This window comes from Eucalyptus grandis, chromosome 8, assembly GCF_016545825.1.
Source record: "Eucalyptus grandis isolate ANBG69807.140 chromosome 8, ASM1654582v1, whole genome shotgun sequence".
Taxonomy (NCBI): Eukaryota; Viridiplantae; Streptophyta; class Magnoliopsida; order Myrtales; family Myrtaceae; genus Eucalyptus; species Eucalyptus grandis.
Genome location: NC_052619.1, coordinates 61040302 through 61057623, shown reverse-complemented (window position 1 = coordinate 61057623; position 17322 = coordinate 61040302). Strand labels below are relative to the sequence as shown.

General features: G+C 40.2%; 2 protein-coding genes and 1 pseudogene across 2 annotated transcripts; 2 read left to right on the top strand and 1 right to left on the bottom strand.

Annotated features, from left to right (window-relative positions):
• Positions 1–1140: 1140 nt before the first annotated feature.
• Positions 1141–3559, bottom strand: LOC104417654 (calmodulin-like protein 8). Its single transcript, XM_010028894.3, has 4 exons — positions 3450–3559; positions 2747–2904; positions 2535–2615; positions 1141–1376 (listed from the first exon to the last, which is right to left on the bottom strand). Exons 1-4 carry the CDS (start codon positions 3535–3537, stop codon positions 1242–1244), a joined length of 462 nt encoding a protein of 153 aa, XP_010027196.2. The 5' UTR covers positions 3538–3559; the 3' UTR covers positions 1141–1241.
• Positions 3560–9023: 5464 nt separating this feature from the next.
• LOC104417653 lies at positions 9024–10852 on the top strand (annotated as a pseudogene).
• Positions 10853–13592: 2740 nt separating this feature from the next.
• LOC104415434 lies at positions 13593–17011 on the top strand. The gene is made up of 5 exons (XM_010026720.3): positions 13593–13792; positions 13998–14178; positions 15059–15253; positions 15427–15608; positions 16411–17011. Exons 1-5 carry the CDS (start codon positions 13688–13690, stop codon positions 16711–16713), a joined length of 966 nt encoding a protein of 321 aa, XP_010025022.1. The 5' UTR covers positions 13593–13687; the 3' UTR covers positions 16714–17011.
• The last annotated feature ends 311 nt before the right edge of the window (positions 17012–17322 follow it).

The following is a 17322-nucleotide window of genomic DNA, read 5'->3' as shown; positions in this document are numbered from 1 at the left end:
TTGTAAACGGGGCTAATATGCTCTTTATATACATGTGATCTATCGATGATCTCAAGTTTTTACTTGAAAACTTTAACATTAATAGAAGGGAACAAGATTCATGAGGAAAAAAAATACAAAATGTTGGAATACAAATCCACCTTATTTGAAAAGGTCGAAGTGTGCATCCTAGGAATTAAAGCAAAATTATATTGATTGAGATTTATCAAGACGTCCTAGAAATGTAAGGCGAGGAACTTTAATCTCTCAGGGAAAAGAAGTGTCATGAGAAAGTGTCCATAAGAAAATGTTTGGTTGGTGGTCACTATAAAAACAAATGTCCTATCATACAACATTAAGATTTTAGGTGAAGAACAAAATGTAAATAACCAGCCATTACATTTAAAATTAGTTATTCCTTTTAGAATTGTCTAATGAGTTCAAATTAAGTCAATATTGTAGCTCACAAGAATCAAATTTATGGACAAAATAACACCACAACCGTTAGATCATATGAACATCATTATGATTAATTATATAATTGACTTAGTCATAGCGAATGGAGTTACAAAAATTTCTTAAACCACATACGGGATCAGCACGCTATTTCCTTTTTGGGCCTTTGTGCTCAAAATGGGATCAAGCACTTAATCATGGAGAGAATTTTAACATCATGGAGAAGAGAAAAAGCATCTCCCTCTCTCTCTCTCTCTCTCTCTCTCTCTCTCTTCCTCTCTCTCTTCCTGCTCAAACAAAAAGCATTATGTCTTGCTAAATTAAAGAATGCACCAAATTTACTTTTTTACTAGATTATTATAACATAATTCTGCTTCTAGTTATTGAGTGCTGCTATTGTTGTGCAAAGTAAAAAGAGCCTCCTACTTTTAAATCAGAGTTCTCAATCGTTTTTTCTTCCACCAGATACACTTATTTATTTTACAAATGTTATGTCCATAGAAGAATGTGTAAATTAATGATCTTATTTTGTCTCTGACATTTTCTAATATTAAGGATTTGGATAATCTTTATTTTGCAAAAATCTATATAAAAATATTTCCAGTCTCGAAATACTTCTCTTTCAATTAATATAATTATTTTGTGTTGTGTATTTATATCAATAACTCTAAAAAAAATTACAATTGAATATGCAAGGATAGGAGGGAGAGTTTTTGCAAACATATATTCTCTTGGCAAACATAAATTCTCAACAAATCTGTAAGATATAAAATCCATGTGAAGCACGAGCAGCTGCACTAGTCCTTTCAAAAAGCTAATATCATCCTTATGAACTCTTCGTAATTAATTTGGCCATCACCGTCCAAATCTGCCTCTCTCATCATCTCTTCCAATTCTTCCTCCGTTAACTTTTCTCCCAGTTTGATCATCACCTGCTTCAACTGTTATTACCCACCATTTAAGAGAAGATTTAAGCAAGTAAAAAACTAGAAGAATTGAAATCTCATATGTTTCAACTAAACTGAAATCGAAAGGGAGATCATCACGAGTCATAGTATTTTTACCAGCTTAGTTAACCTTTATTGCAAGTAGATTAATCTCTCTGGGCGATTTTAATCGTCAACAAATCCATCTCTTAGACAATTTTTATCGACAGCCTATCAATAACAGATGAGTTATGTGATCTGGCTCACTTGTAGGTAGTTATGATTGAACGGGAATGTATATATATATAGAAGAGGATGTAAATAAGTTCTCTAAGCCCCACATGCATAATCACACTTATACTAAACTGAAATTCTCTTCTTCTTCTGTTTCACTGACTTAAGCATCGGAAGGGTCTTCCTGAGGAATTCCTCAGGAAGCTTTTGCGTAGATCAGTAAAAGTTCTTCAAAGGATTGCCAGAAACCATTGTCAGGGAATTTCATCCTTTATCTCCCTTCTTCATATTAATTCTGGTATGTAAGGTTAATATTTGCCTCTCATATTAGTCTAGTCCCAAAGAAGGAAGACGAATAAAGGGTTTGCAGCTTGTAGGTAGAAAACTCAAAGACTAAGTGGATCATGTTGAAAACCCTAAATAAGAAAAGAGACGTCTAGCAGTGTTAATAAAGCTAACCACAGAAAGGTCGTTCAAGATCAGTTGAGTGATTAGAGAAAAGACATGGCTCCTGTTTTGCGTAATTGTATAAAGAATTCTGCGAGTGGTTTTGTGGAATTATATGCTATTAAATGATGCTAGATCGCCAAACAAGCCATATTCTCACATTCAAAGTATCTTTATTTGTGCTTAATTACATCTACAGGTAATACAATGCATAATAACCCCTGATAAGCTGATAATTTATGTCGGACGTTTTTGTGGTTAATGAGATGTTTCACGGGATGGAAATACTACTTACGTAAAATGGGGCTTCCCATTAAAGGTAGAGATTTCACGAATATGAATTCCATTCATAAAAGTTCATTCAAGATTTCTCTGTCACCTTCCCTTCCTTTTAATGTGGTTAGGTTAGGAGGAATTGCTCTAAATACAAACAAGACACTGTTAATGAATTATAAGTTGAACAAGGAATGTGGGTTCAGAAATAACTCAAACCTCATTAGGAGATATGTAACCATCTTGATCCTTGTCAATGACCTTGAAAGCTTCCTTTAATTCCTCCTCGATCTCAGTCTCCTAAACATAGATATCACCAATGAATATGCGTTCATTCAATCAAGTACTTTGCAAATATGTAATTTAAGTAAAACTAGCTATTTTGATTTATATATCTACATGTATGTGTACATATATAAGTATGATATTACCTTGATTTTTGTAGCCATAAGATTCAAGAACTCCTCAAATTTTATAGTCCCACAGCCATCACTATTGACCTCATTAATCATGCTTTGAAGTTCTTCCTCTGTGGGATTTTGGTCCAAGGATTTGATTGCAGTCGCCAATTCCTTCATTGTAATGCATCCTGTGTACCAAGCAAGCCAGTAATCAATCTTCTTGGAAGGCAAACACGCATTAGGTGTTGAGATATCATAATCAGAATACCCTTAGCACCACATAATTTCTATGTTCTCAATGACAAAGCACGAAATCTATCCCCATCAAATCAGTTGTCTACGATGAAAGATGAATCTAGCACAGTTACACGGTTGCATGGAGAGATCAGAAGAGGCTAAAGCAGTTGCCGTATTCTCATGTAATAAATCACGATCATTATGTTAGCATTCAAGATTTACAGCGCAGGTTCAAATCATAAAGAACCATGAAAATGGGAAAAATCAAACTTAACGGGGTAAACTATTCAGACAACACTGTCCGCATACAGATTTTTATATCCCAAAATTATCATGAAGAGCTGTATGTTACACCCCATGGAGAAGTAGATCATGCAATAGCAATGAATCAAAAAAAAAAAGCTAGCAAATAGAGAAAGTGAGTGTATGAAAAGATTGTTCAAAAATAATAATACAAGTACCAAAAAAAAAAAAAAAAAAAAAGACTAAGGTTTACCATCCCCATCCTTGTCTAGCAAACAAAACGCTTCCTGGAACTCATCTATCTGCTGTTTAGTTAACACATCTCCTCTTCTTGGCTTCATATTGATCTATGCAGAGCGAGCGAGCGAGAGAGAGAGAGAGAGAGAGAGATGATATAACCCCAGTTAGTTCCTGCACGAGTTCTTATACTGAAATTTTCAAAGGTTGTCCTAGGATGGGCTGTCTCTTTCATTATTAACATTAGACTGGGAAATCTGGAACGAAGAACACGTTTTAGACGGTCAAACATGCATCTACTTGAATTCGTCTCAACGAGTTTTTTGGAGGTTTTTCTCAAATCTTCCACATAGTGCCGATGGAGTAGAATGTCAAAGTGGCCCCGGCTTCCTCCGTGCTCCTTTTCTTACGCCAATTTATGAACAAGCTTCGAATTCTCTCCCACCAAACGTGACTTTGACGAGGCAGTGGAAAGCGAGATTCAAAACTGGTTCGATGACGACGTAAGTAATTTATGGGACCAAACCATTTCAAATTCGTTGTCGGTTTAAACAGTAGTTGAAAGTTTCCAATTTGCCAGCTCATATATGAAGAATTTAGGGTTACCACGTGTACCAAAAATTACCTCAATTGGAAATTTTTCTGTTCACAAAGAGATTAATCTATCATCGCAAGGGAGAATGAAAGATAGGGCACGTTTGATTTTAGTGAAGCTTGCGCGGATCAACATGGGAAAGTATTTTCTGATTAGGGCAACGACGGACTATCTATGACCCACGTACATACATTTTGCACTTAACAAAGTAAAAAAAATGGTTTGGAATGGTTGAGAAGGGATAGCCCGAAAAGGGTCCATAAATTCCTTGTGCAAGTTTTTCCAAGGATTGCGTAATAGTCCCTGGAGAAAGCTTCTAAGACCTCTTTTTCTTGGTCTGTCGCTTATAAAACCTTTGACTTTGTCGTTTCCCATGGATATTCAGGCATCGCTTAGGCTGAAGAATGGTCGTGAAGATGGAAAAATATATGGTAAAAAAGAAATGGGAGGAGGATGACCCTAAAATTCCAGTTACTGACATTTTTCTGGCGTTTTATGTGTGTGAAAAAGGGCAAATATTTCATTTATTAAATTTATTTGACGTAAGTATCATTTGTTTTATTCGATGGCTGGAAAATAAATGAGAACGACCAAATGAATGAAAGTCTTATGGTTCCCGCCACACCGACGAGTCATACTAGGGTTTGAATATATAGCGAGGAATAAGAGGAATTTTGTGAAAGGTTTTATGGGACCCCCAAGGAATTTGGTGTGTTCTTTAAGTTATCTTTTAAAAAAATTCATTACAGTCTTTTAGCTTGATTACGACAATTGTTGATTTCATTTCAATACTTGGGCCGAGTTTGTTAATTGAAAATAATTTTTTGCCATTTGCAAAGGAAAACTTGATTTTATCTTCTTGAAAAGATATGCACCATTCGTATGATGTAAAGGATACCCAATCACCTAGGTCCTGTTTGCAAGAGCCATGGTTTCTCAGGCCGAGCCATTTGGGAACACAAGCATGAGCACCAAGGACTTTAGGACTTGGGCCCAATCTTGATGGAGTCAAGCTCATGTGCTTTTGACTTGGGCATGAGAGTTTGTTAACACCTAATTTAAAAAATGTAAATAGAAAATAATCTTTGATTATAGGAAAATTTAAAAAAAACAAATTTGAAAAATTGAATTCAAAAACTCAACCGTGTGATTTTGGAGCCACTTTGTTGTTGAGAGGTTGAGCGAAAATCTCCGCCGGCGAGAGGTTGAGCGAAAAATCTCGACGGGCGAAACGAACTCGAGTTTTCGTTTTATAAGTAGGGGGCTGCTCTTCACCTTTCGGGGGTGGTCAAAGAAATTGAAAAGGGAAAACAGAGAAAACAGAGAAGAGAGTTTCAGTTTTTGAGGGAAAAAGAAGAAAAGTCAAAAGAAAAGGGGAGAAAGCGAGGAAGTGACCGGTCATTGGGAAAGAAATAAAAAGAAGAAAACAAAGAAAAAGGTTGACAAGACCCCTACTGTTCACTTTCTTCCTCCATTTGCTTCTGCTCTACACGGCACTGCTGCTCTCTGCGACGCCCAACAAGCTGCCGACCACCACTCCTCCATCTCCAACGCCTCTGCCAGCCGCTACCACGCCTCAGCCACCGCGACTCCGCCTCTGCAGCAACCGACGCTGCCGCGCCTCCGCCGCTGCGCCTCCGCACCCGTGAATTCGCCCCGACATCCCTGTTCACCGCGCTGACGTTGTTCGGAGCCGAAGACCAGCGACCCGATGCTGCAATCCAAGTTGCTCCGCCCGCGAGCCAGAACTTGGACCCGCTGTAACGCCGGTTTTTCCCTTCGCCGGAGCACGACGCCCAAGTTCCGCCATTGAAACCGACGCCACCGCGCCATCACCGCTTTCAGCTCCGAAGCCCGCCGCTCCTGCTCCGAGTTCCACTGCTGACCCGCGACGTCGGAATCGAGCTGCCACACAAGACGCCACCTCTGCCGGACCATCACCGTACCTCCGGGAGCTCTCCACTGGTGCTCTGCCTCAACCCGAATCAGTCCCAGTAGCCCGACGTTGCTGCTCCTCTGCTTGCGGCTCCACGCCCGAACAGGACCATTTGCTGCCTCCTCTGTTTTGCTGCAGGTCTGGTTACTTCCGAACCTCGCCGGAGCTCCGACGGATAGCCCTTGTTCCGAACGGCGAGCCACCATCGCAGTTCAACCAGCTGCTCCTCGCCATTCCTCAAGCCAACCGTGAGTTGGACTAGGTGATTTCCTAGATATTTGATTTCATGTTTTTTTTATATTCTAACTTGATTTGTTTTGATTTATTTTATCGTTAGGAAATTTGTCATATTAAGTTATGATAATCAAAAATATTGACCCGCGAGACGTCGGGTTAGATTTTTGATTATTTCAACTTTTTATGGCAAAATTCATGAATTTCTTTGCATCATTGATTCATATTAAAATGCCATTGATTTACATGGATGGATTTTTATTTTAGCGTGTTATTATTTGCTCATCACATATCATGCATCATATTAGATATTTAGGTTTATACTCATTTCACATTTGAAGCAACGTATTTTAGTTTCTTTTTTAAGATTCATGTAGAATTAGGATGATTTTCCTTTAATAAAACCAAAACACAAAAAGAATATTAAAAAACAAAAACAAAAAATGTTATTTAGGTTATATAGATTTTATAATGCACATATTACATGTTGCGTTTTAATTAGAAGGTTATAGGTTAATGTTTTAACATTCTCATCATGTAGTATTTTTTATAATAAAAATAAAAAATGCCAAAAATTAGCATTGCATCATTATGTCACCTTTTTTAATGAAAATTACTAGGTTATTTCAAATAAAAAAAGAAAACACAAAAGTCTTTTACCCGGTTAATTAACAGGTTAGTTCATAATTAATCCAATGTCATGTCATCATTGTTTAATATAGGTTGCATATGTGTAATAAAAAAAAATCATAAAAAAAATCACAAAAAGAACATGCATATAGAATTATTATGTCATTCATCTCATGTCATGAAGCACATGCATATTTAGGATTATAAAATTAGATTGCATACATATAGTAATAAGTTTAAGTCATACCATATGAATTGCATCTCACATATCATTAAAGTAAAATCCATGCATATTAAATTTAGATTAAGATTGCATATAATTATTTTTTTTAAAAAAAGAAAAAAGAAAAATTAGGTGTCATGTCATTTAGAAATCATGTTTAGGACATGCATTTTTATTAACATTTTTTATTTGAATGTTATTTTATTGATTGCGCACCCGCATGACCACCATTTGCATGTTAGTAACTTAGGTTTAAATTAATCAACATTGCCTGCAAAATATTTTTGAAATTAAAATAAAAGGTACCGAAAGGGCGTTAGATTAATCTAGCGTAATCATGTCCCCGGACCTATTGAATCTACGGTTCGCAATAGTAAAGTATTCTCCCATACTTTACTTGGGTTTCTAACCAGCCCTAATTGGTTAGTGGTGACTCCAAATTGAAATTGCATGTTTAAATGAATTAATTTCTATCAAGTCGCGATTGGTAGGACTTGGGCCCAATCTTGATGGAGTCAGTAATCTTAACATAAACTACTCCTGAAAAATTTAGGCATGAGAGCTAGATACCTTAGAATTATTGCTAGTGACCCAAGCGTGAGCATTGGCTCTTAGACGTAGTCTCAAGGGACTTGAGCTTGACCTTGTGGAAAAGCTCGGTAGCCAAGGAACCAGGCCTAAGAGCCAATGTTGCATGCAAAAGCCAAGGCTCTATTTGTTTGTGTTCTTTTCTTCTGGTCATGAACAAAATTTTAATTTTTTTGTTCCGAGGAACAAAAAAAAAAAAAAAAAAATTTGTTTATATTTTTGTTCTCGGGATTTGTTTTTGTTACGGGAACAAATTTGGAAAAAAAAAAAAACAAGAAATAAAAACAAGTTTTTCTTGTTTCTTGTGTTCTCCACCGAGGAGGGAACACTTGAGAAACAAATTTGCTCTCTTATTCTTTTTTTATTGGTGGTTTCTTCTTGCTTTTTTTTTTGGCGTGACCATGGCCGGCGACCGACCATTGAGGGCACGGCAAAAAAAAAAAAAAAAAAAACTTGTTTCTTGTTCTTGGAACACTTCCCCCCAAACAAATTTTCTCTCTCGCATTCTTTTTTTTTTTTCTTTGCAAGCCATGGCTCACCTAAATCGAGCAGCGAGGCCGCTAGCCATGGCCGAGGCCGACGATCGGCCAAAAGGAAGAAAAAAAAAAAATAAATAAAAATAAAAATATTTAAAAAATTAAAAGAAATAAAAAAAATTATACAAGTTTACCAAACGTGTTTTTGTTCTTTTTCTATTCCAAGAACAAGTTTACCAAACCTATTCTTTTGTTCAAAAATTGTTCCAAGGAACAAAAATAGATTTTTGTTCTCTAGAACCATTTTGAACAAAAACGTTACCAAACGCACCCCAAGTATCCAAGCGTGGCCATCAAAAATCTAGGGATGCCGTCAAGAATGCGGGCAAGTAGGATTGTGGGGACTCTAACATAGGCACTAGAGTCCCAAGCCCAACCCCTGTAGACCTAACCTTCGGCGATCGTGGCTTTAGCGTGAGAGTTAGGTACTTGGGCATGATCATTGGGAACCTAGGAATGGGTATTGGGGTCTTGAGCCCGGCCTCTATGGACCTAGACCCAAATTCGGCCTCTTGGTATATTCTCCGTCTCCACTTCATCTTAATCGAGTTAAGAAGGATCCAAATTGTTCATTCCTTGAGCTGGCCTTTCGTTCTTAAATCTAATACAAGCACAGTTGCAAGCAATGTTTTTAACTTAATGCACAAACATACAAATCCAAAATGATCATATATATAGACATTATGTAAAAGTTCTCTTTCACTTTCTCTCTCTACTTCTACACCCTCCGTTCAAAACCTTCCCCTGACACATATTTCAGCTAGATCCATCTTCTAGTTCCAACTACCGTCCTAGAACTCTTTCTTATTTGTCCATCCAAGTTGGATCCGTGATTGAACCATCCCCCGATGGCGCTTCCCGCAAACCTTTTGCCGGATGAGGCAAGTCCCGAGTGGTTGAACAAGGCCGACAACGTGTGGCAGCTGACGGCAGCTGCCCTCGTCGGCCTCCAGAGCATCCCCGGCCTCGTGATCTTCTATGGGAGGATGGTGAAGGGGAAGTGGGCCGTGAACTCAGCCTTCATGGCGTTCTACGCGTTCACGGCCATCCTCGTCTGTCGGGTGGGGCTACCGTATGTCGTTCGGGGAGAGTCTAGGGAAACCGGCCATGGCGCTGGACGAGGGGTACCTACTGGGGTGAGCTTTCCTAGGGCTGTTCCCAACGGCTAAATGGTGCTCTTCCAGTGCATGTTCGCGGCGATCACATTGATCTTGGTCGCCAGCGTCCTCCTGGGGAGGATGAACTTTAGGGCATGGATGCTGTTTGTGCCATTGTGGTTGACATGTTCCTACAGGGTAGCCGCTTACAGCATCTGGTGCCCGGATGGCTGGTCGGCTAGGCTTGGAGTGATCAATTTCCGCCGCAGGTTATGTAATCCATCTTTCCTTTGGTGTTGCCGGATTCACCGCAGCATATTGGGTAAAGAAACTACAAAGAACATATACTAGATCTCTTTCAATAACACAGAAATCATCGAGATTCATTTTAATTCTCGCATAACACGCATTATCACATCATAACATTATTAGGAATAATAAGAATTGCTATTAAAATTCGTTGGCTAAAGGACTTGACGATATTTTATTGGATGTTGAGCAGGACTTATGCGAAAGTTGTTGGACTTGACGAGATTATATCTAAATATAAGGATAGATATCATATGCCTGTTGAGTGATTTCTATTCACTAAGCCCTTCTTCTTACTCAAAATCGATCTAAAATCACTCCTTTCGTTTACAAATCATTAGGTCGTCCCATTTTGACACGTTAATCAGCTCATGTTTAGCTTGAATTTCGTTTGTCCAGGTGGGTCCTAGGGCAGACAAGGACAGGGAGCATTCCCCTCCGAACCACCTCATATTGATGCTCGCAGGAGCAGGACTACTCTGGATGGGGTGGACGGGTTTCAACGGCGGAGCTCCATTCGCGGCTAGCAGCACCGCATCCCTGGCCGTCCTCAACACGCACGTGTGCACCGCCATGAGCTCGCTGATGTGGCTGATCCTCGACTCCTTCCTGTTCAGCAAGCCTTCCGTGGTCGGTGCAGTCAACGGCATGATTACCGGCCTGGTTTGCATCACTCCCGCAGCAGGTTAGACATCTTAATTTAACAGAATGCACATCAAAGGTTTTGCAGAGGGCACTAACATAGAGCGAGATCGCGTGCCAGGACTGGTCCAGGGCTGGGCGGCGATCCTTATGGGAGTCGCCTCCGGGTGCGTCCCATGGTACACGATGACGGTCCTCCACGACAGGGTCGAGCTCCTGAGGCAGGTTGACAACCCGATGTCCGTGTTCCACACTCATGCCATTCCCGGCACCCTCGGCGGCGTCCTCACAGGGTTCTTCGCCGTGCCAAAGCTATGCCGCCTCTTCTACATGGTGCCCAACTGGGAGAAGTATGGCGGCCTCGCCTATGGCCTCCAGGACAGTACGGACAACGCCGGGTTCAGGCAAATGGGGGTCCAGCTCCTAGGCGTCGGTTTCATCGTGTGCCTCAATGCGGCCACGATCAAGCGCGATCTGCTTGCTCGTAGGGCTCGTGGTGCCTCTCAGGCTGAGCGAAGGGAAGATGCGGCGACGAGGCAGTCCATGGAGAGCGACGGTTTGCGCTCGCGGGGGACGGGGGCAGATTCGAGATTGCCAAGAACAATTCGATTTATGGCCATGGAGGATGAGCCTTCTTCGATTGTGTCCAGATCTCTAAGAGATGTTCAGATGGTATGATTCTCAAGTTTTTCAAGTTGAAAATGGAGCCCGAGTGCAAAATTAAGAGGTACCCAAATGACTGAATTTGGAATTTGTGACTATATTTCGTTGAGAATATGTTTCGAGTTTAAACATGAACAAGAAAGTTTCATAATTCAAGTAGGTTTCATATTTTAAATAGGTTTCATAATTGGAGTAGGTTTCCTTAAAAAAAAAAAAAAAAAAAAAATCGGATTCAATTCTTCCATACATTTAAGAAGTGGATGTTCTTTTCAAAAGTATTAGAAAGGTTTTTTCGTGATTACACCATATGTGTGATAGAGGAAGTTGTATTGAAAAATCATTGTTGGAGTAGTTAAAGGTGCAAGTAGAATTGATATTATAATAAGATCTATGATTATAACAAAGTTCAAACATGACTTGGACTTAAAAAATGTCTACAGTGATTAAGCCCATAAGGGACCGTAGGAGAGTAGTAGTAAAATTTAGATTCCATTGAAGCAATAGCAACTTGGCTCAAATGTCAAGTAAGGTGGAGATTGTTGAGAATTATCTTGAGTTTGAGTATGGAGAGAAAAGTTTCCTGATTGAAATAAGTTTCCTAAAATAGGTTTCCTAAAATGAGATATCCTATTTTGCATCCAATTTTACTAAAATATAAAAAGTGGATTTTTTTTTTTTTAATGAAGAGTACCAAAGAGGCTTCTTCATGAATTACATCCTGAGAGCATTTAGTGTGAAGTCGATTAATTTGTGTAGATTGGTTTGTTAATTCCCTTATGGCATTGAAAAATTATTTCGTGAAGAATTGTATGGGCTAAACACCATGTGAATTATTCAGTGTAATTTGGGGTTGGAAGTAATTCAAGTGTAATTGTAATCTCTATGGTATAGCTTGGTTTATAGTGGAATTCCTTACCATTTTTTCTCTAGACATAGGTCACCCAACCAAATCACGTAAATTTAATGTATTATATATTTTCTTATTCAGTTTATTTTATTGTTTGATCGCTTGCTTTTACAACATATATAATAACAAATTCGTCATGACTTAAATCTTATTGCTTGGAGGAAAAAAATTTCTAAAAGACATATAGACACCCGTGAGATTAACTACAAACACCCATAGGCAGATCACATATTCCGAAGCAAAACCATCCAATCGTTCCAGATCTATTATACGGATATCGATTCAATCATAAACTTTTCAACCTCGTCAATTTGATCCTAAATGTTTTGCGCAAAATTCAACGTAGTCACTCCGACTAACTTTTGCCATAAATTGCAGCCACGTATGATAGTTAACGCTGATTGGACCTCCACATCGGTGAGTTCCAGCAAAAATCAACAATATTGAAATTTCGCCCAAAGGGTTTAAATCTACATTGACCTACACAGTACAATAAATTTATGGCTAACCGGGTAATTTTCGCCCGCATTGTTAATAGTTAAGCATTAATTCATGTAATTTAATCGGCGAGAGTAACCGCGTCTAGTTTTGGACGGTCCGGCAATTGATTAGTGGTTACGTTCCTCACGAATTCCTTAACGAGAAAGGTAACGCAGGCGGGGGGAGGAGAAAGCAGAGAAAGAAATTGCGGAGCAAGACACACGGCACCAAAACTATATTAATTGCCCGCCAAAGACCGTTGACCCCCCCACTCCAACGAGATCCGTTCCCCCTCCGCGTTCGTTTTCTCCGCCGCTCCCCCGCTTTTGCCCTCGGCCCTCGTCCGTAATTACGGAACATGCCCCCACCCGGGGCGGCCTCGAATCATTTGGATCGCGCATCGCACGAAAGTGAACTTTTCGTGCACCTTTTCGCCAGCGTTTTCCGGCCTTCCGAAAATGGACGTTCGCTTTCTTTTTCGTTTTCTGATTCCCCCATTTTGGTAGGAGGAGTCGACTTGAAGCGTGGCCCTCCTCAAAAATCCACGTTTCTAATTCAAGTCCAAGTAATCGTATTTATAACATTCGTGAACAAACCCGTGATATGGATGCTCATTGTTGCTTATATAAGAATAATATTATTTTTTTAAATTCATCTCACCCTTTCGACAACTCTCACCTCCTTCATGTATAATTGCTCCAGTGTTGGTCCACATGGTCCTCTTTAGGCCAATACCGGATAGAGGGTCGGTTTTAATTGATTTGTTTCATCGACACATATCGACTAACAACTCATCAAATAAAATAGAAGAAGAAAATTGCAATTCAATTATGATCACGATCTACATTGGTTCAATTCGTGCGGATGTTCGATACAAAAAGAGTCATTATGCCCTCATGTAATAGATTAAGATTGTAAAGGAGCATCGCTCAATTTAAAAAGAAAAAAATAGATTGATTATCTTTTTTTAGTATGATTTAGCCAATCTCATTCTAATCATGAAAATAAGTGATTTAGACATTTTGAGTATTTTGAAATTCTCTTGATCCGTGAAAATAATTCCAATTTCCAGTGTTGTCAAAATTCTCAAGATTTGGATAACCAAAAATTCCCGACACGGATGAGAAACTTTTGAAATCGATCCGTGTCGTCTTCCGAAAATTGAAAAAGAAAAAGCCTAAAAGGACACGTAACCTTTTTCCCACACGACAAGGCCCAAGGGTGGCACGATTCGTAATTTGTCGAGAACTCCGAGTCCTAAAGACCTGCAGAACCTGCGCAGAGCAAAATCAAAGCAAAGCAAAGCAAAGCAAAGCAAAAAGAGAAGAGGCCATCTCTCGTCTCCTCTCTCGCACGTCACGCACGAAAAATCAATTCAAATCCTCTCTCTCTCTCTCCCTTCTCTCTCTCTGCAATGTCGTCCGGCGGAGGCGTCGCGGTCGTCGACGGCGCGCAGCTCGGAGACGTCGACCTCTCCCTCCCCGACCACCTCGCCGCCGCCCCCCTCACCGGCGCTCAGGTCAGTCCCGCCGGATTCCGCGCCTTCTCCGGAACGATCGCCGCTCCGATCGCGGCTCCGATCGGCGCTTTCCTCACGGCCGAAGCCGGCCGCGCGCGCCGATCCGATGAGTGCGGTTCGATCGCGTCCGGATGATCGGTCGTGCTAGTTGTGTATGCGCGTGCGTGCGATTCGATTTGTGTGAGCGTCCGATCGTTGTTGGCAGGTGATCGAGCTCGCGGAGTCCAGAGTTAGCGACCGCCTGTACGGCATCGCGTTGCCGGAGACCATCAGGTCCACCGCTCTCGGCCGCGTCGGCGGCGGTTTCCAAGGAGCGGAGCTGGACGGGGATCAGGCCGCGGAGAAACTCAGGGAGTACGTCGCCGCGATCGCCGATGCATTGAAAGGTGATGAGCTGCGATGGCTTTTGCCTTTCGTGTCGTGAGTATGTTTAGGGGCGGCGCGCGTAGTTGATGCTGGATTTTTCAGTGCTGCTTGTTGATGATTTGGTTGGTAATTTGTTGCTGAGTAATCGGTTCCTCTGTGAGCATCATAGCTTTTTGCACTATCTTGAGATGGAAATTTATGAGTACACGACCTTTCTCCATCACAAATTAGGTGAGAAAATTGTTGTGAGAAAGAGAGAAAATTCGACTTCGGAAAGCGATTCGGAAATGTGCTGACTTTCTCACCTAGGAAAAAATGCCCTGGAAGTTTGCAAAAAATACATTTGCGCCACCTGTGAACGTTTGGACCACTCTTTTTGATCCCTTTTTTGGGACTCCAACGTCACTGCTATTCGAATTCGCGTTAAAGAATTGTAACCTTGAAATGGAACATGTAGTGAGTTGTGCAGTTAGGAGTTGCCACGGAGATGAAAGATGAGAAGATATGATATGTTGCCGAAATCAATAAGGGAACAGTTGTATTGCATTTTGGTGTTTGTTCCTGACATTTAGGAGAACTGGTAGTCAAGCCCCAGCGTGCACTAGATTGTGCGTTTATCTTTTCTTTTTCAGTGTAAAATCCATCTGCTTCAGACAGGAAAGATACCTCTTTCTGCAATGGATACGAATTCTCGGTGCTTACCTTTGTAGAAAGCACATGCTTCCATTTTGCTAAATGAATGACAGCATTCACATGTTTTACATAGTTTTAGGGTTGTTAGTATGATCATTTAATATGCTAGGATAATGTGTAACCAGCCGCACGTATGCGTTTTACTGTCTCTTTTCTTCAAGTCCGTTATTCTAAAAAAGATGTCTCGTCAATGACTGCGACATGCAGATGATCCCATTGTTGTATCAATTTTGGATGGGAGTACTATACAGATATATCTAGAGGATGAAGATGATTTTGCAATGTTAGCAGAGAATCTCTTCACAGAACTAGATGCTCAAGACACGGGAAAGATCAAGAAGAGTGAGATTAGAAGAGCTCTTGATCACATGGGAGTCGACATGGGCGTTCCTCCACCTTCAGGTTAGTTTTTTCCTATTCTGTCCGCTGTATTAATCAGCTCATCTCTTGGATTACTTGATTTACTTGCAAAGGATTGGACATACAGATGTAATAGCAAACCAGTTTCTAATCCTGATCATAAAATGGTGTCCTCTGTTTCATAAAGTTATAAAGTCGAATGATTGTTTGAGCAGAGCTACCCCTGCTTAGTGACATCTTGAAGAAACATGGAGCTGAAGGAGAAGAGGAAGTGGGCCAAGCACAATTTGCGGAAGTACTCCAGTCTGTTCTACATGAAGTAGCAGATACCCTGGCTGAAAAGCGCATCGTTTTCACTCATAATGCGAAGGTTGTCAATGGTTCTAAGATCAGAAAGGTAATAAATTGTCCATCAGTTCAGTATATTATATCGAGATGCGTTATTCATAGACTAAAAGATCTTCAATTTTGCGTCATTCCTACTATCTACTGTTTCATGTTTCATATGACATGATATGAGCATGCGCCATTACAAATCCTGCTTTATGTACGAATGAGGCATTATTTGTATGTCAAATAAGTTGAAGTTATATTGTAAAATTTGCATTCCACCAGTGTGGTTATGCACATATTCTGCATAAAACAATGATTGTTCTAATGACCTGCATTCAAGAATGATCAAGCAAAAGATATGGCTGGGTGGAAGATATCCTTGAACAATTCTGAGTAGCTTTGGCAGATGAAATAGAGAGGATGAAGATGGCAAATTTTATATTTGGTTAGATTTTGTGGAAACTTTTCGACCAAAAAAAAAAAAAGAAAAGATTTTGTGGGAACTTTTGCTTCTCTGTTAGTGTTCACAAAAAAACATGACCTATATTGATCCAAAGGAATAAGCAGAAATATGAAATGTTCACATGACAATTTGTCTCTCAATATTTAAAAAATTCTCTTCAGAATTGTCATCCAGCTAACAATCCTCTTCACCATCTTCACAAATATTTGGCATTGGAGATATGGTTGATGCGTTTAGGGAGAAATGGTCCTACTTAAAACATTCCCTGGCATTTGTTTAGAGTTTTAGGACAAGAGATTCAAAATTTAGAAGATGTTTGTTTCCTTTCTGTGCTAAGAATTTTCATAGCTTTGTTGTGACTCCTCTTAGTATCTTTGGTGTGCTCTCTTGATTAAACTTGCAGCTCTTGAGCAATGAAAAGCAACTGATGAATGTCACAGAGAAGATCTTGGAGGGGAATCATGAAAAAGATTGCGTTGAAACAGTTAGGAAGTATCTGGAGAAAAATGGTGCCGATATGGGACTGCCGCCACCGGACGTTGAAGAAGCAGTTGCACTTTACAATGCAGTATTTTATAGTGCTGCTTACGATAAGAGTGTTTTGGAATGGAGAAAGGACGAAATCAGGGAAATTGTGAAGGACATCTTGGAGAAGTTTGCGGAGCAACTCGAAACCGATCCTGTTTGTGTTGATCTTGGCAATTGAGGGAGAAATGTGGTGAGAAATGCAGTGATGTATAGTATTTCTCGGTGATGCGGCTCATCCAGTCAGCATTACCAATGACCATTTTGCTCTCACCCTGCTAGATACCGTCTTCATGTACCTTCTGCAGACAGCTTCATTACTTTCTTGGCCACTCCTGACCCCTCCTCATGGCCATGGTCACCTTATGTAATTTATGTCATGGGATACAATGAGGGATTGAGATGCCGAATAACAGTTCAGTTTCGGTTCGGACATTTCTTTTTTCACTAATTTGCGCGTTGCAGATAAGCTTTTCTTCCTTGCGGCACTTAAGACTTGCATGAGCACATGATCTTTTTTCTCCCCGATTAGTAGGATGGAAGTTCCTTGTGCTCCGATCCTTGGCGATCCATTTTGAGGTGGTCCTTATGAGTTAAGACCACGAACCTTCGTATCAGGTTTCCGAAAGGTTGTGTTGGATTATGACGAAATGTCTACTTCTACCTTACACCACCCGGCAGCTGCCGAACCCAGTTCATGTCAAGTCCCATCTCTTTGAAGAAATATACATTTGCCTTCCTAGCTATCCATCTCTGGTTTCCAACATACTTGCTGAAAATTGCAATCGCA

What these genes read in the sequence shown, in the direction of transcription:
- LOC104417654 (XM_010028894.3), bottom strand. Translation starts at nt 3,537, where the DNA reads ATGAAGCCAAGAAGAGGAGATGTGTTAACTAAACAGCAGATAGATGAG. An exon ending in GCTAGACAAGGATGGGGATG is followed by an intron (nt 2,905 to 3,449) that starts GTAAACCTTAGT and finishes CTTGGTACACAG; the next exon opens with GATGCATTACAATGAAGGAA. An exon ending in GTTACATATCTCCTAATGAG is followed by an intron (nt 1,377 to 2,534) that starts GTTTGAGTTATT and finishes GGGTAATAACAG; the next exon opens with TTGAAGCAGGTGATGATCAA.
- LOC104415434 (XM_010026720.3), top strand. Translation starts at nt 13,688, where the DNA reads ATGTCGTCCGGCGGAGGCGTCGCGGTCGTCGACGGCGCGCAGCTCGGA. An exon ending in GGGCGTTCCTCCACCTTCAG is followed by an intron (nt 15,254 to 15,426) that starts GTTAGTTTTTTC and finishes TTGTTTGAGCAG; the next exon opens with AGCTACCCCTGCTTAGTGAC. An exon ending in ATGGTTCTAAGATCAGAAAG is followed by an intron (nt 15,609 to 16,410) that starts GTAATAAATTGT and finishes TTAAACTTGCAG; the next exon opens with CTCTTGAGCAATGAAAAGCA.